The following is a 27,923-nucleotide window of genomic DNA, read 5'->3' on the forward strand; positions in this document are numbered from 1 at the left end:
ATTTCTTTTCTTTTTTCTTAAATACAGAAAAAGAAAAAACTCATATTTATTTTTTTATTTTTATCAAAAATATTTTTCTTTAATTTTTTTCTACTATATTCTTTACTTTTGTGTATGTTTTTTCAAATTCTATTTTACCCCCGTCATCTCATTTTAGTCTACTTCAGTGTATTCATTTTTTCAAATTCTCAAATGATTTCCTTCCCCCGTCTTTTTTTTCTGTAATCTGTCAAACCATTTTCAACACCCAGACCAAAACACCTAGGATCTAGCATCATCTATTCGATTTGTGTGTGGGGGGGTGTTTTTAATTTTTAATTTTAATATTTTTTAATTTTAATATTTTTTAATTTCAATTTTTCTACCTCATTAATTCTTTTTATCCCTTCAAAATGGCAAAACTATGGAATTCACCCCAAAATAAAGAGCACGAAGAAATGACAGCCAGGGATTTAAGCAACACAGATACAAGAAAGATGTCTGAACCAGAATTTAGAATCACGATAATAAGAATACTAGCTGGAGTCAAAAATAGATTAGAATCCTTTTCTGCAGAGATAAAAGAAGTAAAAAATAGCCAGAATGAAATTAAAAATGCTATAACCGAGCTGCAATCACGGATGGATACAGTGGTGGCAAGGATGGATGAGGCAGAACAGAGAATCAGTGACATAGAGGACAAACTTATAGAGAATAATAAAGCAGAAAAAAGAGGGAGATTAAGGCAAAAGAGCACGATTTAAGAATTAGAGAAATCAGTGACTCATTAAAAAGGAATAACATCAGTATCATAGGGGTCCCAGAAGAGGAAGAGAGAGAAATAGGGGTAGAAGTGTTATGTGAGCAAATCATAGCAGAAAACTTTCCTAACCTGGGGAAAGACACAGACAACAAAATCCAGGAAGCACAGAGGACCCCCATTAGATTAAACAAAAACCGACCATCAACAAGGCATATCATAGTCAAATTCACAAAATACTCAGGCAAGGAGAGAATCATGAAAGCAGCAAGGGAAAAAAAAGTCCCTAACATACAAGGAAAGACAGATCAGGTTTGCAGCAGACCTAGCCACAGAAATTGGCAGGCCAGAAAGGAGTGGCAGGATATATACAGGGTGCTGAATCAGAAAAATATGTAGCCAAAGATTTTTTTAAAAAAAAATTTTTTTAAAGGGGGGGCGCTTGGGTGGCTCAGTCGGTTGGGCATCTGACTTCGGCTCAGGTCCTGATCTTGCAGTTTGTGAGTTCAAGCCCCACATAGGGCTCTGTGCTGAAAGCTCAGAGCCTGGAGCCTGCTTCAGATTTTGTGTCTCCCTCTCTCTTTGCCCCTACCCCACTCACACTCTCTCTCTCTCTCGAAAATAAAAATTTTAAAAATTTAAAAAAAAAGAAAAATATGCAGCCAAGTATTCTTTATCCAGCAAGGCTGTCATTCAAAATAGGAGGAGAGATAAAGAGTTTCCCAGACAAACAAAAATTAAAGGAGTTTGTGACCACTAAACCAGCCCTGCAAGAAATTTTACAGGGATTCTCTGAGGGGAGAACAGATGAAAAAAAAATGTATATATATATATATATATATTAGAAAGGACCAGAGAACACCACCAGAAACTCCAACTCTACAAGCATCATAATGGCAATAAATTCATGTCTTTCAGTACTCACTCTAAATGTCAATGGACTCAATGCCCCAATCAAAAGACATAGGGTAACAGAATGGATAAGAAAACAAGATCCATCTATCTGCTTCTTACAAGAGACCCACTTTAGACCTAAAGACACCTTCAGATTGAAAGTAAGGGGATGGAGAACCATCCATCATTCTAATGGTCAACAAAAGAAAGGCAGAGTAGTCATACTTATATCAGACAATCTAGACTTTAAAATAAAGACTGTATCAAGAGATGCAGAAGGGCATTATATCATAATCAAGGGGTCTATCCACCAAGAAGACTTAACAATTGTAAACATTTTTGTGCCAAATGTGAAAGCACCCAAATATATAAATCAATTAATCACAAACATAAAGAAACTCATCGATAGTAATACCATAATAGTAAGAGACTTCAACACCCCACTCACAGCAATGGACAGATCATCTAATCAAAAAATCAACAAGGAAACAATGGCTTTGAATGACACACTGGACCAGATGGACTTAACAGATATATTCAGAACATTTCATCCTAAAGCAGCAGCATATACATTCTTCTCCAGTGCACTTGGAACGTTCTCCAGAATAGACCACATACTAGGACACAAATCAGCCCTAAGTAAGTACAAAAAGATTGAGATCATACCGTGCATATTTTCAGACCACAATGCTATGAAACTTGAAATCAACCACAAGAAAAAATTTGGGAAGGTAACAAATATTTGGAGACTGAAGAACCTCCTACTAAAGAATGAATGGGCTCACCAAGCAGTTAAAGAGGAAATTAAAAAGTATATGGAAGTCAATGAAAATGATAACACCACAACCCAAAACCGCTGGGACGCAGCAAAGATGGTCATAAGAAAAAGTATATAGCAATCCAGGCCTTCCTAAAGAAGGAAGAAAGATCTCAGATACACAACCTAACCTTACGCCTTAAGGAGCTGGAAAAAGAACAGTAAATAAAACCCCAAACCAGCAGAAGGCAGGAAATAATAAATATTAGAGCAGAAATTAATGCTATCGAAAGCAAAAACACAGTAGAACAGATCAATGAAACCAGAAGCTGGTTCTTTGAAAGAATTAACAAAATTGATCAGTTTGATCAAAAAGAAAAAGGAAAGGACCCAAATAAATAAAATCAAGAATGAAAGAGGAGAGATCACAACCAACACAACAGAAATAAAAACAATAATAAGAGAATATTATGAGCAATTATATGCTAATAAAATGGGTAATCTGGAAGAAATGGACAAATTCCTAGAAACATATGCACTACCAAAACTGAAACAGGAAGAAATAGAAAATTTGAACAGACCCATAACCAGTAAGGAAATAGAATTAGTAATCAAAAATCTGCCAAAAAGACAAGAGTCCAGGGCCAGATGGCTTTCCAGCAGAATTCTACCAAACATTTAAGGAAGAGTTAACACCTATTCTCTTGAAACTGTTCCAAAAAATAGAAATGGAAGGAAAACTTCCAAACTCTTTCTATGAAGCCAGCATTACCTTGATTCCAAAACCAGACAGAGACAACACTAAAAAGGAGAACTTTAGACCAATGTCCCTGATGAACACGGATGCAAAAATCCTCAACAAGATATTAGCCAACCGGATCCAACAATACGTTAAAAAATTATTCACCACGACCAAGCAGGATTTATACCTGGGGTGCAGAGCTGGTTCAATATTTGCAAAACAATTAATGTGATTCATCACATCAATAAAAGAAAGGACAAGAACCATACAATCCTTTCAATAGATGCAGAGAAAGCATTTGACAAAATACAGCATCCTTTCTTGATGAAAACCCTCAAGAAAGTAGGGATAGAAGGATCATACCTTGAGATCATAAAAGCCATATATGAACGACCCAACGCTAATATCATCCTCAATAGGGAAAAACTGAGAGCTTTCCCCCTAAGGTCAGGAACAAGACAGGGATGTCCACTCTTGCCACTGTTATTCAACATAGTATTGGAAGTCTTAGCCTCTGCAATCAGACAACATGAAGAAATAAAAGGCATCCAAATCAGCCAGGAGGAGGTCAAACTTTCACTCTTTGCAGATGACATGATACTCTATATGGAAAACCCAAAAGATTCCACCACAAAACTGCTTGAACTGATTCATGAATTCAGCAAAGTTCCAGGAGATAAACTCAATGCACAGAAATTGGTTGCATTCCTATACACCAACAATGAAGTAACAGAAGGAGAAATCAAGGAATCGATCCCATTTACAGTTGCTCAAAAACCCATAAAATACCTAGGAATAAATCTAACCAAAGAGGTGAAAAATCTCTACACTGGAAAACTATAGAAAGCTTATGAAAGAAATTGGAGAAGACACCAAAAAAATGGAAAAAGATTCCATGCTCCTGGATAGGAAGAACAAATATTGTTAAAATGTTGATACTACTCAAAGCAATCTACATATTCAATGCAATCCCTATCAAAGTAACAGCAGCATTCTTCACAGAGCTAGAATAAATAATCTTAAGATTTGTACGGAACCAGAAAAGACCCCAAATAGCCAAAGAAATCTTGAAAAAGAAAACCAAAGCAGAAGGCATCACAATCCCAGACTTCAAGTTATACTACAAAGCTGTAATCATCAAGACAGTATGGTATTGGCATAAGAACAGACACTCAGATCAATGGAACAGAATAGAGAACCCAGAAATGGACCCACAAATGTATGGCCAACCAATCTTTGACAAAGCAGGAAAGAATACCCAGTGGAATAAAGACAGTCTCTTCAGCAAGTGGTGCTGGGAAAACTGGACAGCGACATGCAGAAGAATGAACCTGGACCACTTTCTTACAGCATACACAAAAGTAAACTCAAAATGGATGAAAGACCTAAATGTAAGACAGGAAGCCATCAAAACCCTCGAGGAGAAAGCAGGCAAAAACCTCTTTGATCTTGGCCGCAGCAACTTCTTACTCAACACGTCTCCGGAGGCAAGGGAAACAAAAGCAAAAATGAACTACTGGGACCTCATCAAAATAAAAACCTTCTGCACAGCGAAGGAAACAATCAGCAAAACTAAAAGGCAACCAACAGAATGGGAGAAGATATTTGCAAATGACATATGAGATAAAGGGTTAGTACACAAGTATCTTGATCAAATATCAAGATGACCAGACCAAAGGTGGAAATTTTTCTGCTAAACGGACTCAGCATGATTCTTTCTAAGCTAGAATAAGCAGGCCAAGAACAGATCCCAAGGCCTGGTCAAAAAGAGGACTCAGAGTAGCCTGACTAGAGGTAGGTCAAGGACACAGTCTTTGTCACACATCTCACTACACCCAATGAAATAATAATTGGAAAGGGTGGAATGTGCTAGCTGGACAATTGCGCCTCACAGTATGCCATCCTTCCCATATCTGGAAAAAAAAAGATGGCCTTGACAAGCTGACTTCAGGGAGCAGAAAACCACAAGACGCCTAGGGTTCCATTCCCAAGAGATAATTTACATCAGTGACAATAAATACAGAAAAAATGAAATATTCTTCAAAATCTGTATTTATTTGTCTCTTTATATAACATACTTGTATGTTTACTTTTTTTATTGCCTGAGGACTCTTTACATACTGGCTGCTTTATAACATTTTTTTAGAGGCTGCAGGAAACCCACTCTCAACACCACAAGCGAGAAAAAAAAAGTTGCAATTGGCTGTTATCACTGTCAGTTATCTCAGTATGAAAGAGGGAAGTGGATAACCTTGTCCCCAAGAAAAGCAGAGCATGTATCCACAGTCGTAATCATAGGTGGACCCATCCTGGTATGACCCTCCTAAGAGAGGAAGATCTCAGTTCAATGTGTTGAAGTAATTCAAGGACAAAAGTTCTCAATCTTTTACTCATGGCCTTTAAGAAGGGTCGATTAATTATTTTAAGGTCTGTCAAGGAAAAAGGAGACTGGGTTTTGACCCACTGTGCATGAGTTTGGTTATTTTAATTATGAAAAAAAAAAAACTAATAAATGAATTTCCCTAGAAATGGGTCCATGGGGGAAGCAACATAGCTTGGAAAGAACATGAGCCTTGGCCTTGGAGAGTTCAAATTTCGGCTCTGTGGCTGGGCTTCCTCAGTCTAGAATCTCATATATTTCCATTCTTACAAGTTTTCTTGAAAATTTTCCTTGATAATTTATACTCATCCATTTTTTTTTTGTTGTTCTTTCTAGAACTCCTACTATTCAGGGTTTTTTTTTTATTCAGAGATTTTACATTTTAAGTATCTAAGAGCACTTTTTTGTTCTTGAATGTTTCTCCACCCCAGTCTCCTATTCTTTAATGAGTGCAAAATCTTCTCTTATTCCCAAGAATCCCAATAACATTTAAAAAAGTTTTTTCCAACTCTCTGACTTGTTTCCTCATCTTTCTTATATTTTAGTCTCTCTTTTATAGATTTTGCTCAAATATCTCTGTACAATTGCTTGTCTGCTCATATTTAAGAATGTGTCACTAAAAAGATGATTGGAAGCTTTTCATACAAGGGTGAGGTAGCCCAAGTGCATCATTTTGTTGGGGTCTCTTGGGTCCCTCTTCCCAAATTCATGAGTTGAAGCCCTAATCCCCAAGTTGAAGTGACTGTATTGGGGGGTGGGGTCCTTGAGGTAATCAAGGTTAAATGAGGTCATAAGAATGGGACCATAATCCAATAGTACTGAGGAAGAGACACCAGAGACCTGTTTTTCTCATACAAAGAAGAAAAGCCAGGGGCGCCTGGGTGGCGCAGTCGGTTGAGCGTCCGACTTCAGCCAGGTCACGATCTCGCGGTCCGTGAGTTCGAGCCCCGCGTCGGGCTCTGGGCTGATGGCCCAGAGCCTGGAGCCTGTTTCCGATTCTGTGTCTCCCTCTCTCTCTCTGCCCCTCCCCCGTTCATGCTCTGTCTCTCTCTGTCCCAAAAATAAATAAACGTTGGGAAAAAAAATTAAAAAAAAAAAAAAAGAAGAAGAAGAAAAGCCATAGTGAGAAGGTAGCCTCTGGAAGCCAAGAAGAGAAGTTTCACCAGAAACCAACCCTGCTGGCACTTTTGTCTTAGACTTCCAGACTCTAGAACTATGAGAAAATAAATTTCTGGTATTTAAGCCACCCAAGCAATCTTATATAGAGTCCCACCCCTCTGATAGACTTTCTTTCTTTTGGGCTGATCAGTCCCTCTGGATGCTCTCAAACTCCTGCCTGGGAGTTATAAGCCAGCCACTGGTGTTCTCAGAGCCAAGATAGGGAATGCACTGGAATGAGTCTGTTCAGTATATAGACTTTGAATTAATGCCCTAGTATTTAGCACAATGTCCCTGTCCTTAGCTGTGCCTGGTGTTGTGCAGTCCAAAGACCTCAGGTGCAGCCTCTCTAGAGGAAAAGCCTCCAGTCTTCTTCCAGGGTGGAAGATGGGGTGATCTAATTTCTTGCTGTACAAACTCTCAAATGATTTTCCTGTTTTTAGCATCATCTTCACCCACTCTCAGAGAAACATGCCCCTAACTGGACGTTTTAATGCCCACATAAAAATGTAAGATAAGACTGTGGATACAAGAAACATGAATTAAAACTGTGATCCCCACATAAAGCCAGGGCTTTCAAAGCAAAGTATAGACTAGAAAGGATAGACTAGAAAAACACTCACTGACTTGCTGAGAGGAAATGACAAGGAAACTTTTACCTTGACTGTGAGTAGGAAAAAGTATTATTCTCCCTTAAAATTTTATAAACAAGGGTGCCTGGGTGGCTCAGTTGGTTAAGCGTCTGACTCTTAACTTCGGCTCAGGTCACGATCTCACAGTTCATGAATTTGAGCCCCACATCAGGCTCTGTGCTGACAGCGCGGAGCCTGCTTGGGATTCTCTTTCTCCTCCCTCTCTGCTGCTCCCCCCTCAAAAGAAATAAAAATAAACTTTAAAAAGTTTATAAACAGGACAATGCCACACAATTCAATTTGTGTTATTAAGGAACCAGAAGCCAAGAAACTGACATGAAAATTGGTTCTATGTGTATGATCCTCCCAGAGTGCCTGGTCCTGAGTGTATGATGCTTCAAAAATGCTTGGCCTTGCAGAGGCAAATGGAAAGCTACTTTGAAGGTACATGCTCTCAACACAGGCCACTCAAGTTGTCTACAGCTAATGTTAAATGAAGATGATCTCAAAATTCATAATTACAAAGCAGAAAGAAAACAATCATTTAAATGATTAACAGACACACAAAGAGTAAGATTAGATTCCCAAGATCTTCACAAGTACAACAATCTAATAAACACTACTGAATATGAATATTTAAAGGTATTAAAGATAGAGGCGTCTGGGTGGCTCAGTTGGTTAAGCAGTCCATGTCATGATCTCATGGTTCGTGAGTTTGAGCCCCACATCGGGCTCTGTGCTGACAGCTGAGAACCGGGAGCCTGGTTTGGATTCTGTGTGTGTGTGTGTGTCTCTCTCTGACCCTTCCCCGCTCACTCTCTCTCTGTCTCTCAAAAAAATGAATAAAAAATAAAATAAAATAAAATAAAATAAAATAAAATAGTATTAAAGATATAAGGCAAAGATTTAGAACCACTTATATAAATAAGTAACAAGATATTATGAAAAAAGAACAGGAATCTTTGATGGGGCGCCTGGGTGGCTCAGTCGGTTGAGTGTCTGACTTCGGCTCAGGTCGTGATCTCACAGTTCGTGATTTTGAGCCTCACATCGGGCTCTGGGCTGACAGCTGGGAGCCTGGAGCCTGCTTCAGATTCTGTCGCCCTCTCTCTCTGCCCCTCCCCTGCTCACGCTCTGTCTCTTTCTCTCTCTCAAAAATAAATAAACATTAAACAAAAAAAAATTTTTTTAATGACAGGAATGTTTGGAATGAATTAAATATAATTTTTAGGAATGACACATGAAATTGTTGAAAATAAACACTCAGTAGATAGTTCAATATCAGATTAGACAGAGCTGAAGGGAGAGGTTGCACACAGAAGATATACCCAGAATGCAGGATAGACAGTTAAAAGTGTAGAAAAATGAAAAAGATTAATAGATAATAGAAAAGCAAGTCAAACAGGAGTTCCAGAAGGAGAGAATAGACAGAATGCAAGAAAGATAATATTTGAAGAAACAATGGCTTTGAAGAATTTGTTGCTCATACACTTTAGTCCACAGTGAATGTCCTTTTATACTAAAGAATGTAGCAGATCATATAAACCCTGTCCTCTGCCCACAGTATGATACAATGTGACAGCAGTAACAAAAGATAACAATGCCATACACATTTGAAAATTTTAAACCATACTACATGGGTCAAAGAAGAAATCACAATAAAAATAGAAAATATTTAACGATGAATGATAACGAGGTTACTATATACCAAAATTTGTGGAATGCAGTATATAATGGAAATGTATTGCCATAATAAATCTATGACTCTAAAGTTGGTTCCCAGGCCAGCACTATGACCCAGGAACCTGATAGAAATGCAATTTTCTGTCTCCACCTAAAACCTATTGAATTAGAAATTTTGAAGGTGGAAATCTAGAAATCTGTATTTTTTATCAAGACCTCCAGGTGATTCTGATGTATGCTTAAGTTTGTGAACCACTGCCTTAAATGTATATACTGGAGGGAATAAAAGAGAAATATATTTTTTTAATTTTTTTCAATGTTTTTATTTTATTTTTGGGACAGAGAGAGATAGAGCATGAACGGGGGAGCGGCAGAGAGAGAGGGAGACACAGAATCGGAAACAGGCTCCAGGCTCTGAGCCATCAGCCCAGAGCCCGACGCGGGGCTCGAACTCACGGACCGCGAGATCGTGACCTGGCTGAAGTCGGACGCTTAACCGACTGCGCCACCCAGGCGCCCCAAAAGAGAAATATTAATAGCAAACATCCAACTCAACTATTAGAAAAAGAACATTAAAATCAATTTAAAAGTAGGAGCACCTGGGTGGCTCAGTCAGTTAAGCGTCTGACTTCAGCTCAGGTCATGGTCTTGCGGTTTATGAGTTTGAGCCCTGTGTAGGGCTCAGAGACTTGAGCCTGCTTCAGATTCTGGGTCTATCTCTCTCTCTGTTCCTCCCCACTTGCACTCTGTCTCTCTCTCAAAAATAAATAAAGATTAAAAAACTTTTAAAAAAGGTTTTAAAGTCAGTTTAAAAGTAATGGAAAGAAATACTGTTAACAGCAGAAATCTTCTTTACAATCTATTTTAATAGCTTTATTTCTATATTAGGACCCTTAAAGAAGCATTATCTTTGCTTCCAGGTTGAAACAATCCCAGTTTTCCTCCAGCTTGACTCTGACTCAGTAGTGTATCTGTGCAAGGAAGTTGGGCAAAGAAGAAAGTAACACATAGAACAACATTTCAAGATACCACATTCTAGATATCTACGCAGATATATGCATATTTTCTTTCTATAGAGTCATACGAAAGTATTAAAAATGGGTTTCTTTGGGGAGGAGGGACTTGGGGTAGGTAGAGTCATATTCATTTTTCCTTTTTTTTTTTTTTAACGTTTATTTATTTTTAGAGAGAGAATGAGAGAGCACAAGCAGGGGAGGGACAGAGAGAGAATCCTAAGCAGGCTCTGTGCTGACAGCACAGAGCCCAACATGGGGCTCAGACTCATGAACTGTGAGATCATGACCCGAGTCAAAATCAAGAGTCAGATGCTTAACCAACTGACCCACCCGGGTGCCCTGTCATTTTTCCTTTTAAAATATTCCTACATGGGTGCCTGGCTGGCTCAACCAGAGACCACGTGACTCTTGATCTCAGGGTTGTGAGTTCAAGCTCCATGTTGGGAACAGAGCTTATTTCAAAAATAAATAAATAAATAAATAAATAAATAAATAAATAAATAAATCCTATTAAGTTTGGATTTCTAGTCTTATATCACTTTTCTTTCTGAAAGTGATAAAAGACTTATTTGAACTATGAGATTATGGGTAATTTTAATTTCCTGATTAAAAAGAGGCAAAACAAACAAAACACATGGTTAATATTATTGTTAAAAACAGTAACAACAACAAAAACATGTCCAGACCTGGATTGTATCAGATCTTTTTATTCTTTTGTTCTTTCTTTCTTTTTTCTTTTTCTTTTTTTCTTTTTTTTTTTTTTTTTTTTTTTTTTTTGGCCTAATGTAATTCACAATCTCCTTCTGGGAGTAAATTAGCATGCCTGATAAAATGTGTAAATTTTCTGATAACTTCTAAAGGAACTGAAGACTGGTTTTAAGAAACCTACTCATCCAACTGTGAGTCAAGAGCCTAATTACCTCTAATCAAACACAATTTTCTTTTGTACCTAATCTATTTTTATAAAATGTCCATAACAAGAGCAAATCTTCTTTTAAAACATTTAAAATTTTTAAAAAATATTTATTTAGGGGCGCCTGGGTGGCGCAGTCGGTTAAGCGTCCGACTTCAGCCAGGTCACGATCTCGCGGTCTGTGAGTTCGAGCCCCGCGTCGGGCTCTGGGCGGATGGCTCAGAGTCTGGAGCCTGTTTCTGATTCTGTGTCTCCCTCTCTCTCTGCCCCTCCCCCGTTCATGCTCTGTCTCTCTCTGTCCCAAAAATAAATAAATGTTGAAAAAAATATTTATTTATTTTTGAGAGAGAGACAGACAGAGAGGCAAGTGGGGTTGGGGCAGAGGGAATGGGAGACACAAAACTGGAAGCAGGCTCCAGACTCTGAGCTGTCAGCACAGAGCCGGATGCGGGGCTTGAACCCACGAACTGCCAGATCGTGACCTGAGCTGAAGTTGGAGGCTTAACCGACTGAGCCACCCAGGCACCCCAAGAGTGGATCTTGATAGACTTAATTGGTAGGCTCCTTTTCCTTTGCAGCAATATTTATAATACATTTTGATAAGTGGTCATAACTAAATTACTTGTAAACATTTTCTTTTTTTTCTTTTTTTTTTTTTTAATTTTTTTTTCAACGTTTATTTATTTTGGGGACATAAGAGACAGAGCATGAATGGGGGAGGGGCAGAGAGAGAGGGAGACACAGCATCGGAAACAGGCTCCAGGCTCTGAGCCATCAGCCCAGAGCCTGACGCGGGGCTCGAACTCACGGACCGCGAGATCGTGACCTGGCTGAAGTCGGACGCTTAACCGACTGCGCCACCCAGGCGCCCCGTAAACATTTTCTTTAACAATATTTAAATATATTTTAAAATCTCAAAACATTTGGGTAATGTCCATCTCGGCTACAGTCTAAAAGATGAAGGCACGATGAATGGCAGGGTCATAGAACTGTAGGAATAAAACGTAATTCTTTCGTTCTTTCGCGACCATCTGTCGGCCTACGATATGCTAGGCTTTGAAAAGTACTTGAGCATCTACCACGTGCCAGGCACCGTTCTAGGATCTGGGGATACAAACATGAACAAACGGAGTTGGGGGGAATAAAACTACAGTTCCCACAATGACGTGCTCTGCCTCTTCCCAGGTGGGAGCTTCTTTCCGCTAGTGTCTTCCCAGGATTCTAGTGTACAGGAAAGCCCCACCTGCTTATCTGCCATTTGCCCACGCTGTCTTTAGAAGATGGACTACAACTCCCACAATGCCTTCGGGGGGCACGCTAGAAGGGTTCCACCTGCTTCCCAGTCCGGTCAAGAGGGACTACAATTCCCAGACTGCTCTGCTTCCTCTCTTGGGTGTTATTGCTCCTTTCCCGGTGCCGGACGCGGTAGAAGCGAGCGAGAGTGCCAGGTCCTGGGTTTTCTGTGTCCTTCTCCCGGGCCCGGACGAGGCAGTGACTTGACTCTTGGGCGCCGAGCCCGGGAGGGAGGGCAGGAGGCCGTCTTCCCTCCTATCCAGCTCACCTCACACCACTATTCTTCTTCCTCACCCGCGGCCGCTTGGACGACTCCGGACCGACTACCTGGGACACGGGTGGCAGTCTCTGCAGCCGGGGCTGTGGCGAGGCCGCGGCCCTCGGGGCGGCGGTAGCGGCGTCAGCTCTGGGGAGGAAGAGGAGGGAAGATGGCGTCGGAGCTGGAGCCCGAGGTGCAGGCCATCGACCGGAGTTTGCTGGAATGTTCGGCTGAGGAGACCGCAGGGGTGAGTGCCGGGACCCAGGCGGGGACGTCCGGCCCTCGCAGGCCGCGCCCGGGGGGAGGAACTGACTCCTGGAAATCTCGGAGCAGCCCAGCTCTGACTTGGGGTAACGACCTCGCGGGGCTCTCTAGCCTCGCCGTGTGGGCAATGGCCCGGGGAGGCCACCGAGCCTGCCCTCGCCCTCCTTCTTTATCCTCAAATAGCCCGCAGAGCCGCTCTGTCCGCTGGCCGCCTTACATTCCCTTTTTGCCTGGGAGAACCGACTGCCTTTCCATTATTCCTCCTTACCCCTCCACTCCCAAGAAGTCCCCAGCACAGGGGCCTTTGCCCTTTATGCCAGCTCTTGGCAGAGGGGAGAGGAAGACGCTTCCTGATTTGGGGGTGTAATCGCCCTGCTTTATCTGCCTAATTCCTTTTCCTCAGATTAGTGGAGCATTGCCTCCTCCACCAGAACATGCTACCCTAACCGGTTCCTCACTTTGTTTCTGGGACTACCCTAGGCACCAAAGGATGCAAACGACACTGTTTTCCCTGTATCGCCCCCCCCCCCCCCCCCCCCCCGCCTCCCGCCTCCCTCGTCAGTGCGTTTTTGCCCACTGTTCGGTTTGGTCAGTCCACATCGTTGGTAAATGTGCGGAAAGTAGCGTCTGGGCATGTTACTGAGTGTGAGAAAGCAGTGGTGGAGGCTGGGAGATTTAAAAAAAAATTTTTTCTAGGAGTTGGGCATAGTTGGATGGAAAATAAATGTTATATAACTTTGAGAGAGTAACTTTCAACAAATAGAAACTAATAATGTGAGGTTTGGTCACTGCACAGTGGGGAGCAGTTAACCCCCAATCGTAAACCGTTCAAACCCAGTACTGTAATGAAAGCGTCATAGGAATATGCTCGCGTAAGTTGCAGAGTTGTAAAATGATTACTTTAATAAACTTGATGGCATCTTTCCTCAAGAAGGACAGGGAGCACTCATTAGAACAGACTGTCCAGGATGATTATGAATGGACCAAAACAACCTAGGCCTCACTTCTCAGGCCTCTGATTTTAGGGAGAGGGTGACCTTTGAACACATGTTAATAATCTTTATGAGCAAAATTTTAGTGGGGCACCGTGCGGGCTGCTGGTGGTGAGGGGTTACTGTGTGTGAATTGTCAAGAGTGGAAGTCAATGACAGGAGTAGAGGTGAAAAGTTTAAAGTGATACATTGTTGAACGATGACTGTTGAATTTTTTTTTCAAGTCAACTTGTTTAGCTCTGTTTTCATTTACTTTCTGCTTAATTTTGCAACAACCCAAGGATTTTCGGCCCCCATCTGCCTTTCATTTATCAAAGAGAACAGTGTTACAAGGAAGCAGTAAAATAGTCAAGGTGACAGCTCTTCCAATGTCGTCATGTCAGTATCCATATTGACATTACATTTGTTGTCTGCCTCAAAGTTTTGTTGTTGTTGTTGTTGTTGTTGTTTATTCCCACTGAATTTTGTGTGGCTTGGCTCCGAGATACAGGCTGTGTGCCAGATTTTTCCAGCTCTGAAAGTGCAAGTGATTGCGTTTCTCCAACCCTGAAAAGCTATCAAGTGATTGGAGTTTCTCCAACTTGTTGTGGAAACCAGTTCTAAAACTGGTACTAGAGACCAATGTAATAATTCCTGTGTAGTGAAATTCTCAAGCAGATATAGTGGGAGAAATTAAGGGAAAAGCAATTGAAATTTATTAATTTGGACTTAATTTGAGTTTGTGACAATCCCGGTCTGAGCTACATTTTTACATTTGCTCTGTTTACTTTTAAATGGCTTTCTGAACAATAAGATGAAAAAGTTTTTGGTCTAAAGGCCAACAAAATTCCCAAAAGAAGACTACTAGGATATTAAAATTAAAATTATAAAATTAAGGGGCACATGGGTGGCTCAGTCTGTTGGGCGTCTGACTTCAGCTCAGGTCATGATCTCACAGTCTGTAGTTCGAGCCCCGCGTCGGGCTCTGTGCTCAGCTCAGAGCCTGGACCCTGCTTCAGATTCTGTGTCTCCTCCTCTCTCTTCCCCTCCCCTGCTCATGCTCTGTCTCTCTGTGTCTCAAAAATAAATGAAAACATTAAAAAAATTTTTTTTAATTATAAAATCAAAAATTTTTAAACTAATATTAAAATACAAGATTCTTCCAGCTATATAATCTGGCCTTACTTTGTGAGGGGTTTGTCGTCTGTATTTGTTAAAACCACATAACACTTAAAACTATTCTTTCAGCTTGGTCTATAGCACAGCCCTTCATCACAAATTAAAATGAATTAAAAAAGCTTTCTCAGATTAAAAGCAAATTTTAGAGAGGGTAAACAGAGCAGTTATTTCAGCCTTTAGACCTTTGTTACTGATAATTTCTGGGATCATGTCCATTTAAAATAGCTTAATAAGCTTAGTGTCATCTTTCCCACACTTTATTTACATACTGCTTTTTACATTTCTGTTATGAGGAGGAAGGTATGTATCCTAACAAGCTTGCTTCACAAAAGCAGTTATGTGTTCTTTTCGATAATTGTAAGCTTAGGATATTAAAGTAGTCCTCTCTTCTCAGTTTTCTCTTTTTCTTGGTAGAATTGATTCCACAAGTTTTGATTTTTCTAGCATGTCTAATCTATCTACATTTTTTGCTCCATGGATATTATTATAATGTGCTCCATTGGGTGATTGTGACTTAAGAAGTATATATATTGTTTTTCCCCAAGTAGAATAGACCTTCTCATTATAGAAGTTTTATGTAGAGTTTTATGTCTATATTGGATATTTTTTGCTTTAAAATTTTGACAGTTTTGTATATAATTTACATATGTAAATTCAATTCACTGGTTTTTAGTATATTCATAGAGTTGTGTATCACCATAATTTTAGAACATTCTCATCACCCCCCAAAAAATCATATACCTATTAGCAGTCACTTCCCGTTCTCCCCTAAACTCCTGAACTCTAGACAATTACTTACCTATTTTCTGTCTCCATAGATTTGCCTAGTCTGGAAATTTCATATGAATGGAATAATAACACTATGTTGTCTTTTTGACTAGTTTCTTTCACTTAGCAAATGTTGTCAGGGTGTGTCCTTGTTGTAGTATGTATCAACACACCATTTTGTTTTATTGTCAAATGATATTCCATTGTATGGATATACCATATTTTATTTATCATCGGTTGATGACATTTGGGTTGTTTCCATTTTTTAGATATTATGAATCGTGTTGCTGTGAACGTTTGTGTGCATTTTTGTGGGGACATCCATTTCTTTTTTTGTTTTTTGTTTTTGTTTTTTTTTTTTGTTTTTGGTTTTGGTTTTGGTTTTTTTTGAGCATACACCCAGGCATGTAATTGCTGGGGTCTATGGTAATTCTATGCTTAATGTTTTGGGGAACTGTTTTCCAAAATGACTGCATCATTTTACGTTTTCACCAGCAGTATGTGAGCGTTCCAGTGAATTTCTCCAATATCTGTTCAGTGTGAAGTGCTATCTCATTGCAGTTTTGATTTGTATTTCCTTCATGACTGTAGGTGCTGAATATCTTTTCATGAGCTTATTGGCCATCTGTACATCTTTGGAAGTGTCAATTCAGACCTTTTAACCATTTTTAAATTAGATTTTTTTCTCTTTTATTATTGAGTTTCTGTATTTGATTTGTGAATGCTTTTACTTCATTTCTAGAACTCTAATTATAAGATTCGTTTAAGATTTTTCTTAACAGAGTCTTGAAAACTTCATTTTGGTACTAATGAGACTGTTGTTCTATAATTAACTTACATGTTGATCATCCTTGTTTGAAAACAAAATCAAATATGGTTAAAGGATACAATTTTTAAAAAAAAATTTTTAAATGTTTTTCAATTAATTAACTTTTTAATTTACATCCAAGTTAGCATATAGTGCAACAATGATTTCAGGAGTAGATTCCTTAATGCCCCATACCCATTTAACCCATCTCCCTACAACCCATAAAGGATACAATTTGAATTGGGGACTAGAATAATAATCAGATGCTGTAATAAAAGGCTAACCTCTAGGGAGTCTTTCATTTTTGTGTTTATTACACTTGCTCTTTATCCCAAGGCTTAAATTTAGCATTCAAAAAAGGAAAGCTCCTGGAAACGTTGTCGTTGTCCGTTGTCGTAACATGTTTACTTTAGTGGAGTGAGTTGACAGTTTCTTCACTTCCTTTATGGATGACTTCTAATAAGATAAGTGCTTATTTGTTGTGCACTCTGGTTTGACAGCCACAGTGTCTGAAGGACAAATTAACATGCAGTCAAATTACAAATCTCAATAGTTGGTCATGATGAGGAAACAGTTACAGTTAGCTTATGTTAGTTAGAGCTAATAAGAGAAGCTATTGATTTCATTCTTCTGAGATACATGTGAGCCATTATTGTGAAAGGCAGCCAAAAAATTTTTTCCTCCTGTTCAGTTTTTCATAACTTTTTTTTTCAATCTATATTGTTGTTCAATCTAATTGAACATTGTTCAATCTAATTGAACATTTCTGGTATAGAATTCTTATGTGATTCTCTTGTTTTATATATTAAGTGTTTAAATTTAATGAAGTTAAAAATGCTTATAATAGATCCCAAATCTGTTAGGTGGTTTTAAATTTGGAGCATATGCCTGCTTTTCTTGAGCCAGATATGCATATCTTCTTAATAATTTATAATAATATATTATAAAGTGTATTTAGGATGAAATGCTCTACTAATTTGTAATATAATATCAGTACAAATTATATACAGTAATGATATTATGTTATATATACTGTATAGTAAATATTATGGTATTATATATTAATAAATATGTAATAGCATACATAATATTATAATATATAAAATAGCATAGTCTATAAAATTTGCTGATTTTTTTTCTTAGTAGCTGATATTAGTTTCTGAATTTTTGGTTCAAGAAATCTATAAATAGAGGGGTGCCTGGCTGGCTCATTTGATAGAGCATGCAGCTCTCAATCTGAGGGTCATGAGTTCAAGCCCCACATTGGGCATGGAGCCTAAGAAAGGAAGGAAGGGAGGGAGGAAGAAATCTATGAACAGATTTGACCTATCAGTGTTGTTGGAGCCACAGAGCACATAATTTCTTTTAGAAAGTATCACCTTTTATTCTCCCTGGATTAAAATCCTGCAAAAGTGGCTTCAAGAAAAATAGGAACATAGGGACTCCTGGGTGGCTCAGTCGGTTAAGCGTCCGACTTTGGCTTAGATCATGATCTCGTGGTCCGTGAGTTCGAGCCTCGCGTGGGGCTCTGTGCTGACAGCTCTGAACCAGGAGTTTGCTTCAGATTTTGTGTCTCCCTCTCTCTCTGCCCCTGCTCTGCTTGTGCTCTCTCTCCGTCTCTCAAAAATGAATACATGTTAAAAAAATGTAAAAAAAAGAAAAGAAAAGAAAAGAAAAATTGGAACATAAAACATAAGAAAAACAAAAATTGTTGTTAAAATAAAAGCTTTAAATGTATTGTAAATTAAAATTGCTTGAAACATAACTTCCTAGGATCATAGGAGTAAATTCTTTGAATCATAAAGCTTAATTTTTTATCCATAAACACTAAATTGCTTAGGACAAATGGATTATCTTCATTCATGTTTTGAAATAGGGTTTCTGATAATGGGTGAAAAACTAGACATTTACCCTTAGATATGGCCAAAAAAAATGTTTTTTTAGCTCAAAGAATTAGATTCAAGTTTGCTTGTTGGTTGATGCCTCTTTGCCTTTTACTATTGACTACTGTTGTTTTTTTTTAACTAGCCCTTTTTATAATTAAGGAAGTGTGTGTGTGTGTGTGTGTAATTTTGATTTCAAGTTACTTTTCTAAAGAGAGAGAATCCTTAATCCTGCGCTGTTGTTTTAAGAGTAATTTAGTCTCTTAGTTGCATAAAGCAAACACAACTAAGTTGGTAACATTTGGAAAAGATAGTTTCACTTTAGGGGTGAAAAGTTTTTCCACTGTGTTCTGTTATAAGCTTCAATTCAATCCCTTAACTTACTAACAAAGTTTTTACATTTTTAGTACACATGAAAATATGAGGTTGATTAGAAAGTTAATATATATGTCCTCATGTATATTTAAAATATCTATATGTAGTTATTTTTAGAGGGAAGGGAGTGGGTAAAGATTGTACAAGTAATAGTTAAAACGAAGACCTTATACTGTTGTCTTATGGTGTTAGACCTTACTAGAATGTAAACTCTTAACAAGGATGTACATGAACTTTAGTTGTAATCCATAAATAAACATTGGACCTATGAGTTAGCAGTTCAGTTAACTGCATTTTTGTAGAAGTGAGTGCTTTCATGTATTCTGATTTTAAATGCTTACCTGGTTGAGAGCCAGAATAAGTTGCAATTACACAAAGCAACATGGGGGACAAAGAAACATTGCAGAATTGGCAGGGATAAATGACAGTATAGGGGAAAGACTTAAGATGTAAGGAAACACAAAGGGAAAAGAAAGGAGGTAGTTTGAAGGATGCCTGATCTAGGGCTTATTTGGTTTGGTTTTTAGAGACTGCAGGCCTGGATCTAGTTTATCTCTGCTTTCATTAAAGCTACATAGAGCATCTTTCTGCAGTGTCAATGTTATAGGACAGTAAGTAGTATAAACATATTTATAGTCATTCAGGTAACAGATTTTACTAAATGCCCACTGCAGCCAGGTTATGTGTTAGACCCAGGGGAAGTGGGAAAGGCAGAGGGAGTGAGGAATGGGCTGAGAAAGGCATCTTAGAGAAAGTGAAACATAAACTGAGAACTGAAGAATGAGTAGAAAGTAGCCTGAAAAGCAGAGAGAGAAGCAGTACAAGTCAGGAGGAGGAAACAAGTATGATACAAGACAAAAGACCTTATAACCCACGTTGAGGCAATTGACTGGATGCTAAATACAAGGGGAAGCTGAATGACATGATCTCATTGACATTTTGCAAGAATCATGCTGGTAGGGAGGCTGGAAAATGGACTGTACAAGGGCAAGATTAGTGGAAATGACCAGTTAGGACCTTCTTGCATTAATAATGGTGAAAGATGGGAGTGGGGGGTTTTGGGATAGAGTAGCAGAGGTAGTGGCTATGGAGATGGATAGATAAAGAAATGAGATGGATTCATCAGATTATTTAGGAAGCCTAGTAGACAAGACATGATTAATTGGATGTCGGGTTGAGGAAGAAGGAAGATTTTCAGGTTTTCCTGGTGTGGATACTTAGGTAGATGCTGGTATGTAAAATAGGGAAGTGGGGAAAATGCCGGTTTTTGAGAAAGGATAGTGGAGATCATGAGTTCAGTTTTAGACATAGTGAGTTGGTGTTTGAATCAGGAGTAGCTGTTTCTTCTGTTTCTCTCTACACTTACCAATGCTTCTGGTCACCAAATGTGAGTTTTTCCCCCCATACCTAGCCATTCCCTAATTCTCTACAGACACCAAGCAGGTGTCCTACAATTCAATTCACTTCTGACACTATGCACCTGGAGTTAGCATCAGATCCCACAGGTTAAGGGCTCAGTCCCACAACACTGCCCCCCCCCCCCCTACTTAAGCTGCCAGTCACAAGCAGTGGGTCCTCAGGTTGCCCAGAACTTCTGTCTGACTTCGCTACAAATCGAGGGTTACCATGACCCTGCCTTCGAGTTCAATAATTTGCTAGAAGGGCTCACAGAACTCAGGGAAATGGTTTATTTACTAGATTACTGGCTTATTGTAAAATTCTGTAGCTTAGGAATAGCAGATGGAAGAGATGCGTAGAGCAAGGTATGTGGGAAGGGGAACAGAGCTACCATGCTGTCTCTGAATGCACCAGTACTTAGGAGTGTTCACCAACCCGGAAGCTCTTTGAACCCTGATATATAGACATTTTGTTATGGGGGCTTCATTACATAAGTGCAGTTGATTAAATCATTGGCCATTAATGATTAGTGCATCTTCCAGCCCCTCACCCCTCCCCAAGTTTGGGGGTGGGAGCTGTAATTTCCAACCTTATCACATGTTTCGTTCCCTCTGGTAACCAGCTGTCCATCTTTAGGGGTTTTCCAAAAGTCACTTCATTAACCTCAGCTCTAGCTTGGTTGAAAGGAGATTGTTATGAATAATAAAAGATACTTCTTTCATCTTTATATCACTTAACCACTTAGGAAATTTCAGAAATTTTAGGAGCTCTGTGCCAGGAATGGGAAGAAGACCAAATATATATTTCTTACTATAAATGATGATATCACAGCATCTGTTAGATATCTAAGTATAATTATCCAGGTAGTTGGACATAAAAGTTTAGAACAGAAAAGTGGCTTTTGTTTGTTTCCATCAGGGAGAGCAAAGGGAAAAGGGCTTATAGAGAGTTTGATCAGGGAAAGAAGGCATAATTGATAGAACAAAGCCTCTTGTAGACTGATACTCATGAGACTGGTTTATTAATCAATGAGAAGTGTAAGTGGCATATTGGCTATTCATGTTCACTGCATACCCTTCCTGTCAGCAAACTGACAAGAGAATTCAGAAGACAATCAGTATATCATTTGAGCAAAGCAGTAGAAAGGAAGTCAGATGGGCTCAATGGCTAGTGTCATGATGATCTGTGGTGGTCATTTGCATGTGAACTGCCTACAGAAGATTGCTTTAAGAGTCATTTTGAGGAGAGGGGATCATTTTACTCTAAGTAGAATTCTGAAATACTTGGCATTTTTATCAAGTTCTAATGAATTTTGCCCTTTTTGGAAAGAGTATACAGTTATGAGTGACGCCAACGAAATAATTTATAGGACTCTTTTTATCCTTATTTTTGTGCCTAAAAGAATAGAGAGTGGGTTTATTCAAATGAGCAGTTTGACATTGTGTAAACCTACTTTTTCTTTTTTCTTTTTTAAAGAAATGGCTGCAAGCAACTGACCTCACTAGAGAAGTGTACCAGCATTTAGCCCACTATGTACCCAAAATCTACTGCAGGGGTCCCAACCCTTTTCCACAGAAGGAAGACATGCTGGCACAGCATCTTTTGTTGGGACCAATGGAATGGTACCTTTGTGGTGAAGATCCTGCGTTTGGATTTCCAAAACTTGAGCAAGCAAACAAACCTTCTCATCTTTGTGGTCGTGTTTTTAAAGTAGGAGAACCTACATACTCTTGCAGGTAACATACTGTAATTTTCTTTCTAAAAGCCTGTTTTTACCTTTTTTCCCCTGAAACCTTATGTTTTTGTTTTTAAATTAGGGAAATACATACATATTAAGAAGTGGACACAACAAATATGTATGGTCTCTTAACTAATAATGAAACAGATATTCATGTAATTATTTTCCAGGTCAAGAAATAGAACATCATCAGCATTCCAGCAAACCACTGTGTGCTTTCTCCCTCCCCTGTAATTAACTGCTGCTCTGGCTCTTGTAATAATAACTTCTTTGCTTTTCTTGTTAGTTTCTTTAGTTCCGGTGTCTCTTACTAATGTTCAAGGTACTTCACATTTGGCCAGTGGGATCCCTATCACACTAGCATCGTCCTTTGCACATTGCTGCCTTAGTTTTTGAGTGCTTCTTTGCTTTCTGGCACAAGATGTCCACAGCTCACTTTGTACTTAACTCCGATCCACATGTAGAATCAGCCATTTCTACCAGGAATGGTAGTTAAGGTAGGAATGGTAGTTAGAAACCATTATCTGGGTGCTCTATGTACTTACTTGCCAAGGATAACTTTACCTTTTTTTTTTTTGTTATTTCTTGTTGAGAACTGAGTGTACAAGTAGAAGATGGAGAGGAAAGTGTCCTATTTCCTTTAAGACCATCTATTCCTATTTCACAGAATTAGTCGTTGTCAACAGTTTCCTATGTATCCTTCCAGAAATTTCCTCTGCATATGCAGGCCCGTATATATGGCTATCTTACACATATATGCAACCACACATACAAAAGGGAATATGTGTTATATATACTGGGCTAAATTTTCCTTTCTCTGTTTAACAAAATCTTGACTTCTGTCCATATCAGCTGATATTGCTAGATTAAATATTGCATTGTGTGATTGTACAATTTATAGAGGCATTATGTAACATTTTTTTCCTTAACACTTTTTCCTTAAAATCTAATGAATTCAATTTTGGTTAAGGACTGTAGATGTCTATGGTTGTCTTTCTTTATAAGCATGGTCAGAATACCAATGGAGATCTTTTTATATTTTGAAATACTGTTCTAGTTTTTTGTTTGTCTTTATAAAAACTTCTTTGAGTTCTCTATTGATATTGGAAGCAATAAATCTACTTCATGATGTACAGATGAGGAAACTGAGATACACTTGTTCCAGTAATGTCCTTTTGTAGCAAAGGGATCCAGTTCCAACACTTGTATTTGAATGTTGTATCTTTTCATTTTCAGTCTGGAATGTTTTCTCAGGGTTTTTTTTCCATGATCTTGATACTTTTGAAGATTACCAGCCAGTTATTTTTTAAATGTCTGCCCATTTGGTCTATCTGATTCACTTTATGATTGGACTCAGGTTGCATCTTTCACAGGAATATCATAGAACTCACATGTTTTCATTATACCTTACCAAGTGGTATGTGATTTTGATTTGTTTGATAGATGGTGATGTTAGTTTTGATCACTTGATTAAGGTGATGTCTATAAGACTTCTCTACTGTGAAGTTACTCTTTTACTCTTTATAACCAATAAGTATTTTGTGGGGAGGCACTCTAAGCTATTAAATATCCTGTTCCCTATCACACATTCAATTTATTCATTTGTTTATATCAGTATGTATTCATGGAGGCCCATTATTCCTGTGCTCGAATAGTTCTAGCTTTGACTCTTGGGAGTCCCTTCAGGCTTTGTTATTTTCATGTCCTCATCATTCTTTGAACAATTCCTTGTTCCATCAGAGATGTTTAGGGCACGTCTTGGACTTTCCTCTGCTCTAAACCTGAAATTAATCATTTCTCTAAGGAGCCTGGTTCCATTTTAGTAGAGATTAGTGTTAAAAAATAAGATACTAGGTGTGCTTGTTGCTATTGGTATGTCACTAATCCCAGGCCCTCTCAGTGGATCTATATTTTATATCTGTCTATAGATAACATACTGAAAGAAATATTGAAAACCAGGCATTTACAATAATCTCTCCAGTTCCAATCCAATACCACAGGCTTCCCTCGTTTTCTCCCTTTGCATATTTGTAACTTCTCTGATGAATCTGATTCCCATTATCCTAAATATATTTACTTATTTGATCACTTCCTTGTATGCAACCATTCTTTTGCTGCTGTTGCCATTGCCATCCAGCTCTGCATAATTGCCCTCCTTCCCCCATTTGGGCTTCATATGCTATTCTGGGCTATGGTGGCCTTCCCCCACCCTTGTTAGGGCAGATCTAAAAGAAGAAGGCTTACTTTAAGATGCATGGTCATGGGGGCTCAGTTGGTTAAGCATCTGACTCTTGATTTTGGCACAGGTCATGATCTCACAGTTCTGTGAGTTTGAGCCCCTGCATCGGGCTCTGCACTAACAGTTCAGAACCTCTCCCCCTCTTTCTCTGCCCTTCCCCCTCTCTTGTGCATGCATGCTCTCTCTCTCAAAATAAATAAACTTAAAAAAAAAAAAAAAGATGCATGGTCATGGCCCTTGTGCTAAATCAGCTGGGTGTCTGTCTTGACTGAAACTCCACAGTCCTCTAGCACTGCTTACTGGACCTCAAGTATCTCTGTGCCACTTTTGATTCCATAGTGACCATTCTCTGGTAACCTTGGAGACAAGTCTGGTAAATAAACTCTGCATGTGCAGCCCAGCCCTTAGCCAAGAACTCATCCACAGGTGACCCCCACATACACTTCTGTCCTTTCCTGGTTACTTGATTTGCACATATTCCCTCTCTGGTACCCTGACTCAAGGCCGCTAGCTGTTTTATCTGCTCCAAACATTGATCTAGTCTCAGCTCAGTGGGACCTTCCTGCAACACTTAGATTCTAGCTCATTGTGCCACAGGTGGGAATTCACACCCTGAGTGGGAGATCCTCATGTATTCATACAGTTTTGTGGTTGTGTACAGTAGGAGTCTGGTTCTGTTACAACCGGAAGTGAAAGTCCCAATATTTATTTTAACAAAGAAAGTTGCTTATGTTTGTTGAACACCTTCTAGGTGCCAGATTTAATGCCAAGTACTTCATGTAAAGTTACGTTTAATCCTTCCATAAACTTCTGAGATAATATCCCTGAGGAAACTGAGGCTCAGAGTGGTTAAGTGACTTAACCTGCAGTCATAAAAATTGAAACCAGGTCCCTTGGACTCTTAACTCCATGATCTTTTCATTTTACTTTACACTGATTCTCATATATTGGTCTGTTACGAATTTTTCACTCATGTTCAGTAAAATGAGGGGGGGGAAATAGGAAAAATGTTCTGTTTCTCTTGCAACTAAATTTGTTCAGTTCCTAAATTTTGAGAAATGTCCTTTATTGTTAAAATATTAGCATATGAAGTGAAGGCAGTGAACCAGGTAGTTTTGCTTTTTCATATTTTTAGGAAAAAAAAACCCAGCCCTTTTTGTGGTCATTCTACTGGCCCCTGAAACTCAGAAATCTGGGAACTACTACTAGCAGTAGTAGTAATTACCCAGTAAGGCTCTTGTTTCCTAAGCAGAAAATCAAGTTACATTCCAGTACTGTCTTCTGTACTACAAAGTACGGCAAAGAATATTAAATAAAAATATTTGGGCTGGAGACAGAGCTTTTGGTGACAGTATTGTGAACTTGGCCTGAATCCTTTACTCCCTCATTATTCTTGGTTAGACTAGTCTGTAAGGTACTCTTTCCTGATGGGAGATGTTTGGCACTTATAAAAGTCTCATGCGTATTAGATGCTCAGCAAATATTTGTTGAGGAAACGTCTATTACGTTGTTCAAAGTACGGAGGACAGTTTTAAAGGTATTAATTTGCTATTCCTATGTGAGTTAAATTGCTTGAGTATTTCTAATTTTTGCCCATTTCCATACCTGTCCAGGGGCAATATCCTGTTTATCGTAAGCCAGCTACTTTGGGAGATGTTATTCGTGATTATGTACAAAAAATCCTTCCCACTCGAGATTCTTAACTTCAAATATTCAGTTATACCCAGCCAATTAATTAATAGGGCAGCTGGTGCTACATGTACACAACACATTGATCTCTGTTATGAATTTATTGCCATCTCATTTAATCTTCTAACCATAGGCACAGTGTTCAGGAATTTTGTTAGTCCCAGGAATTTCATATATGTCTGTGTGGGTCCATCCAGAGGAGAAGAGGTTAGGTACAGGTTTGAATGCTTTATATGGAGGCCTTCATTAAATGGTCAAGAGTTCTGGATCTTCCATTACCAGAAGATCAAGTAAGAAGTATCTTACTGTCTTTTTTTTTTTTTTTTTTAATGTTTATTTGTTTTTGAGAGAGAGAGACAGAGACAGAGTGCGAATAGGGGACAGGTAGAGAGAAAGGGAGACACAGAATCCGAAGCAGTCTCCAGGCTCTAGGCTCTGAGCTGTCAGCACAGAGCCTGACGTGGGTCTCAAACCCACAAGAAGTCGGACACTTAATTGGCTGAGCCACCCAGGTGCCCTGAAGTCAATTTCTAAAAAGCAATAGCTGAGGCTGTTCTTTGTGTTTCTGTCCTTAATATACCCTTACTATACCCTTGACTCTCTTTAGATGTCAACAAAGTAAAACTTTTCTCCTCACAACATGAGGTGTTCTCCTACTGATGGTGCCTTCCTTTTCATTGATCATATACGTCCTCTAACTATACAATTAGAATATCCAGAACTGGGATGAATAGATTAACCTAAACCGTCACACTGTAGTGAAATGAATTTAAGCATCCGACTCTTGATTACAGCTCAGTTCATGGTCTTGCAGTTTGAGAGTTCTAGCCCAGCATCGGGCTCTGCGCTTATGGTACAGAGCTTGCTTGGGATTGTGTCTCCCCCTCTCTCTGCCCCTCCCCTGCTTGCTCTCTCTTTTTCTCTCAAAATAAATAAATAAACATTAGAAAAAATTTTTGTAATAATAGACACAAAACATACATTTGGCTGTATCTTTCAAAACGTACAAAAGTGTATGCCATGAAAAATAACCTTCCTTCTTCATCCCTTAATTTCCCTGTTTTCTTATCCAGAAGTGATCACTGCTAGTAGTTTCTGTGTATTCTTCCCGATGCAAGCATTTATATATTATTCAGTAAATGCTAGAATATGACATAAACTGTTTCCACCTTGCTTATCTTATTTAAAATTTGTCCTTAAAATTGTTATATAATATTATAGAGAGAGAGAACATGCTCACTTTGTCTTATGTTTTTAATGGCTGATTATTATTGAATGAATATCCTATCCTTTATTTACTAGCCTTCTATTAATAGACATTTCGGTTGTTTCTAGTATTATAAATAATACTGCACTGAATATCTTTGTATGTCTTTGTGCATATATAGATGTAGATCCACAGGATACATTCCTAAAAGTAAAATTTCTAGGTCAAAGGATGCATACATTTATTTCTCTTTTCGGACCAGCAGTAAAAACTGGAGACGAAATGAAAAGGAGATGATGTGCTAGTTTGAGGAAGAGAATCAGTATGAGGGACAAACAACAGAAACTACAATGGGTGTGTGTTGGGAAAGTTTGGAAAATCTATCTTCTAGCTAGCCTTACAGGGAGAAGAAACCAGAAAGTACAGGCTAGAATGTGGCAGCCAGAAAGAGGAGGCAGAGTGGCCAATTATCTGAACTGTGGAAGAAAGAAAGCAGCGTCTGGTGACCTGCATATAGACAGATAAGTAGCCTGGGGTGGGAGAGAAAAATTTAATCTATAAAGGGCCCTATAGGGCCTAAATTTGGACCACACTCTTAACAGCTCTTTCTAAACTTTGCTGTTACCTGAAGTTGGCCACACTCTGGGTTAAAGGCTCTGTCCTTCACAACAAGACTATCCAAGATACAACTGCAAGTTTAGAGATTCTCAGGGACACCCTCAATTCTGATCAGCTGGCTGCAAATTTTGGGTGTCTCCACAGACTACTTTAGATTGCATAATTCACTAGAACAACTCCTAGAACTGAGGAAAATGCTGTACTTAAGACTGAAGTTTTATCACAGCGAAAAGATACAAATCAGAATCAGCCAAAGAGATACATAGGCAAGATTTCTGAATGCAAAGCTTCTGTTGTCCTCAGGGGCACATTATCTTCCT

At 38.8% G+C, this 27,923-nt stretch overlaps 1 protein-coding gene across 14 annotated transcripts in view; it reads left to right on the forward strand.

Annotated features, from left to right (window-relative positions):
* Positions 1-12,240: 12,240 nt before the first annotated feature.
* Positions 12,241-27,923, forward strand: part of UBR2 (ubiquitin protein ligase E3 component n-recognin 2) — a 125,206-nt gene continuing 109,523 nt past the window's right edge. For 3 of the 14 annotated variants that reach the window (XM_047858071.1, XM_047858073.1, XM_047858075.1), the window contains exons 1-2: positions 12,251-12,713; positions 21,589-21,848. In XM_047858071.1, the coding sequence (XP_047714027.1) occupies positions 12,636-12,713; positions 21,589-21,848 (338 nt within the window). In that variant the 5' untranslated portion in view covers positions 12,251-12,635. Of the gene's footprint in view, positions 12,714-21,588; positions 21,849-27,923 lie in introns of those variants that run through there. The other 11 variants (XM_047858077.1, XM_047858079.1, XM_047858069.1 and 8 more) reach the window with 8 other exon arrangements.

The sequence above is a fragment of the Prionailurus viverrinus genome, chromosome B2 (assembly GCF_022837055.1).
Source record: "Prionailurus viverrinus isolate Anna chromosome B2, UM_Priviv_1.0, whole genome shotgun sequence".
NCBI classification, from domain to species: domain Eukaryota; kingdom Metazoa; phylum Chordata; class Mammalia; order Carnivora; family Felidae; genus Prionailurus; species Prionailurus viverrinus.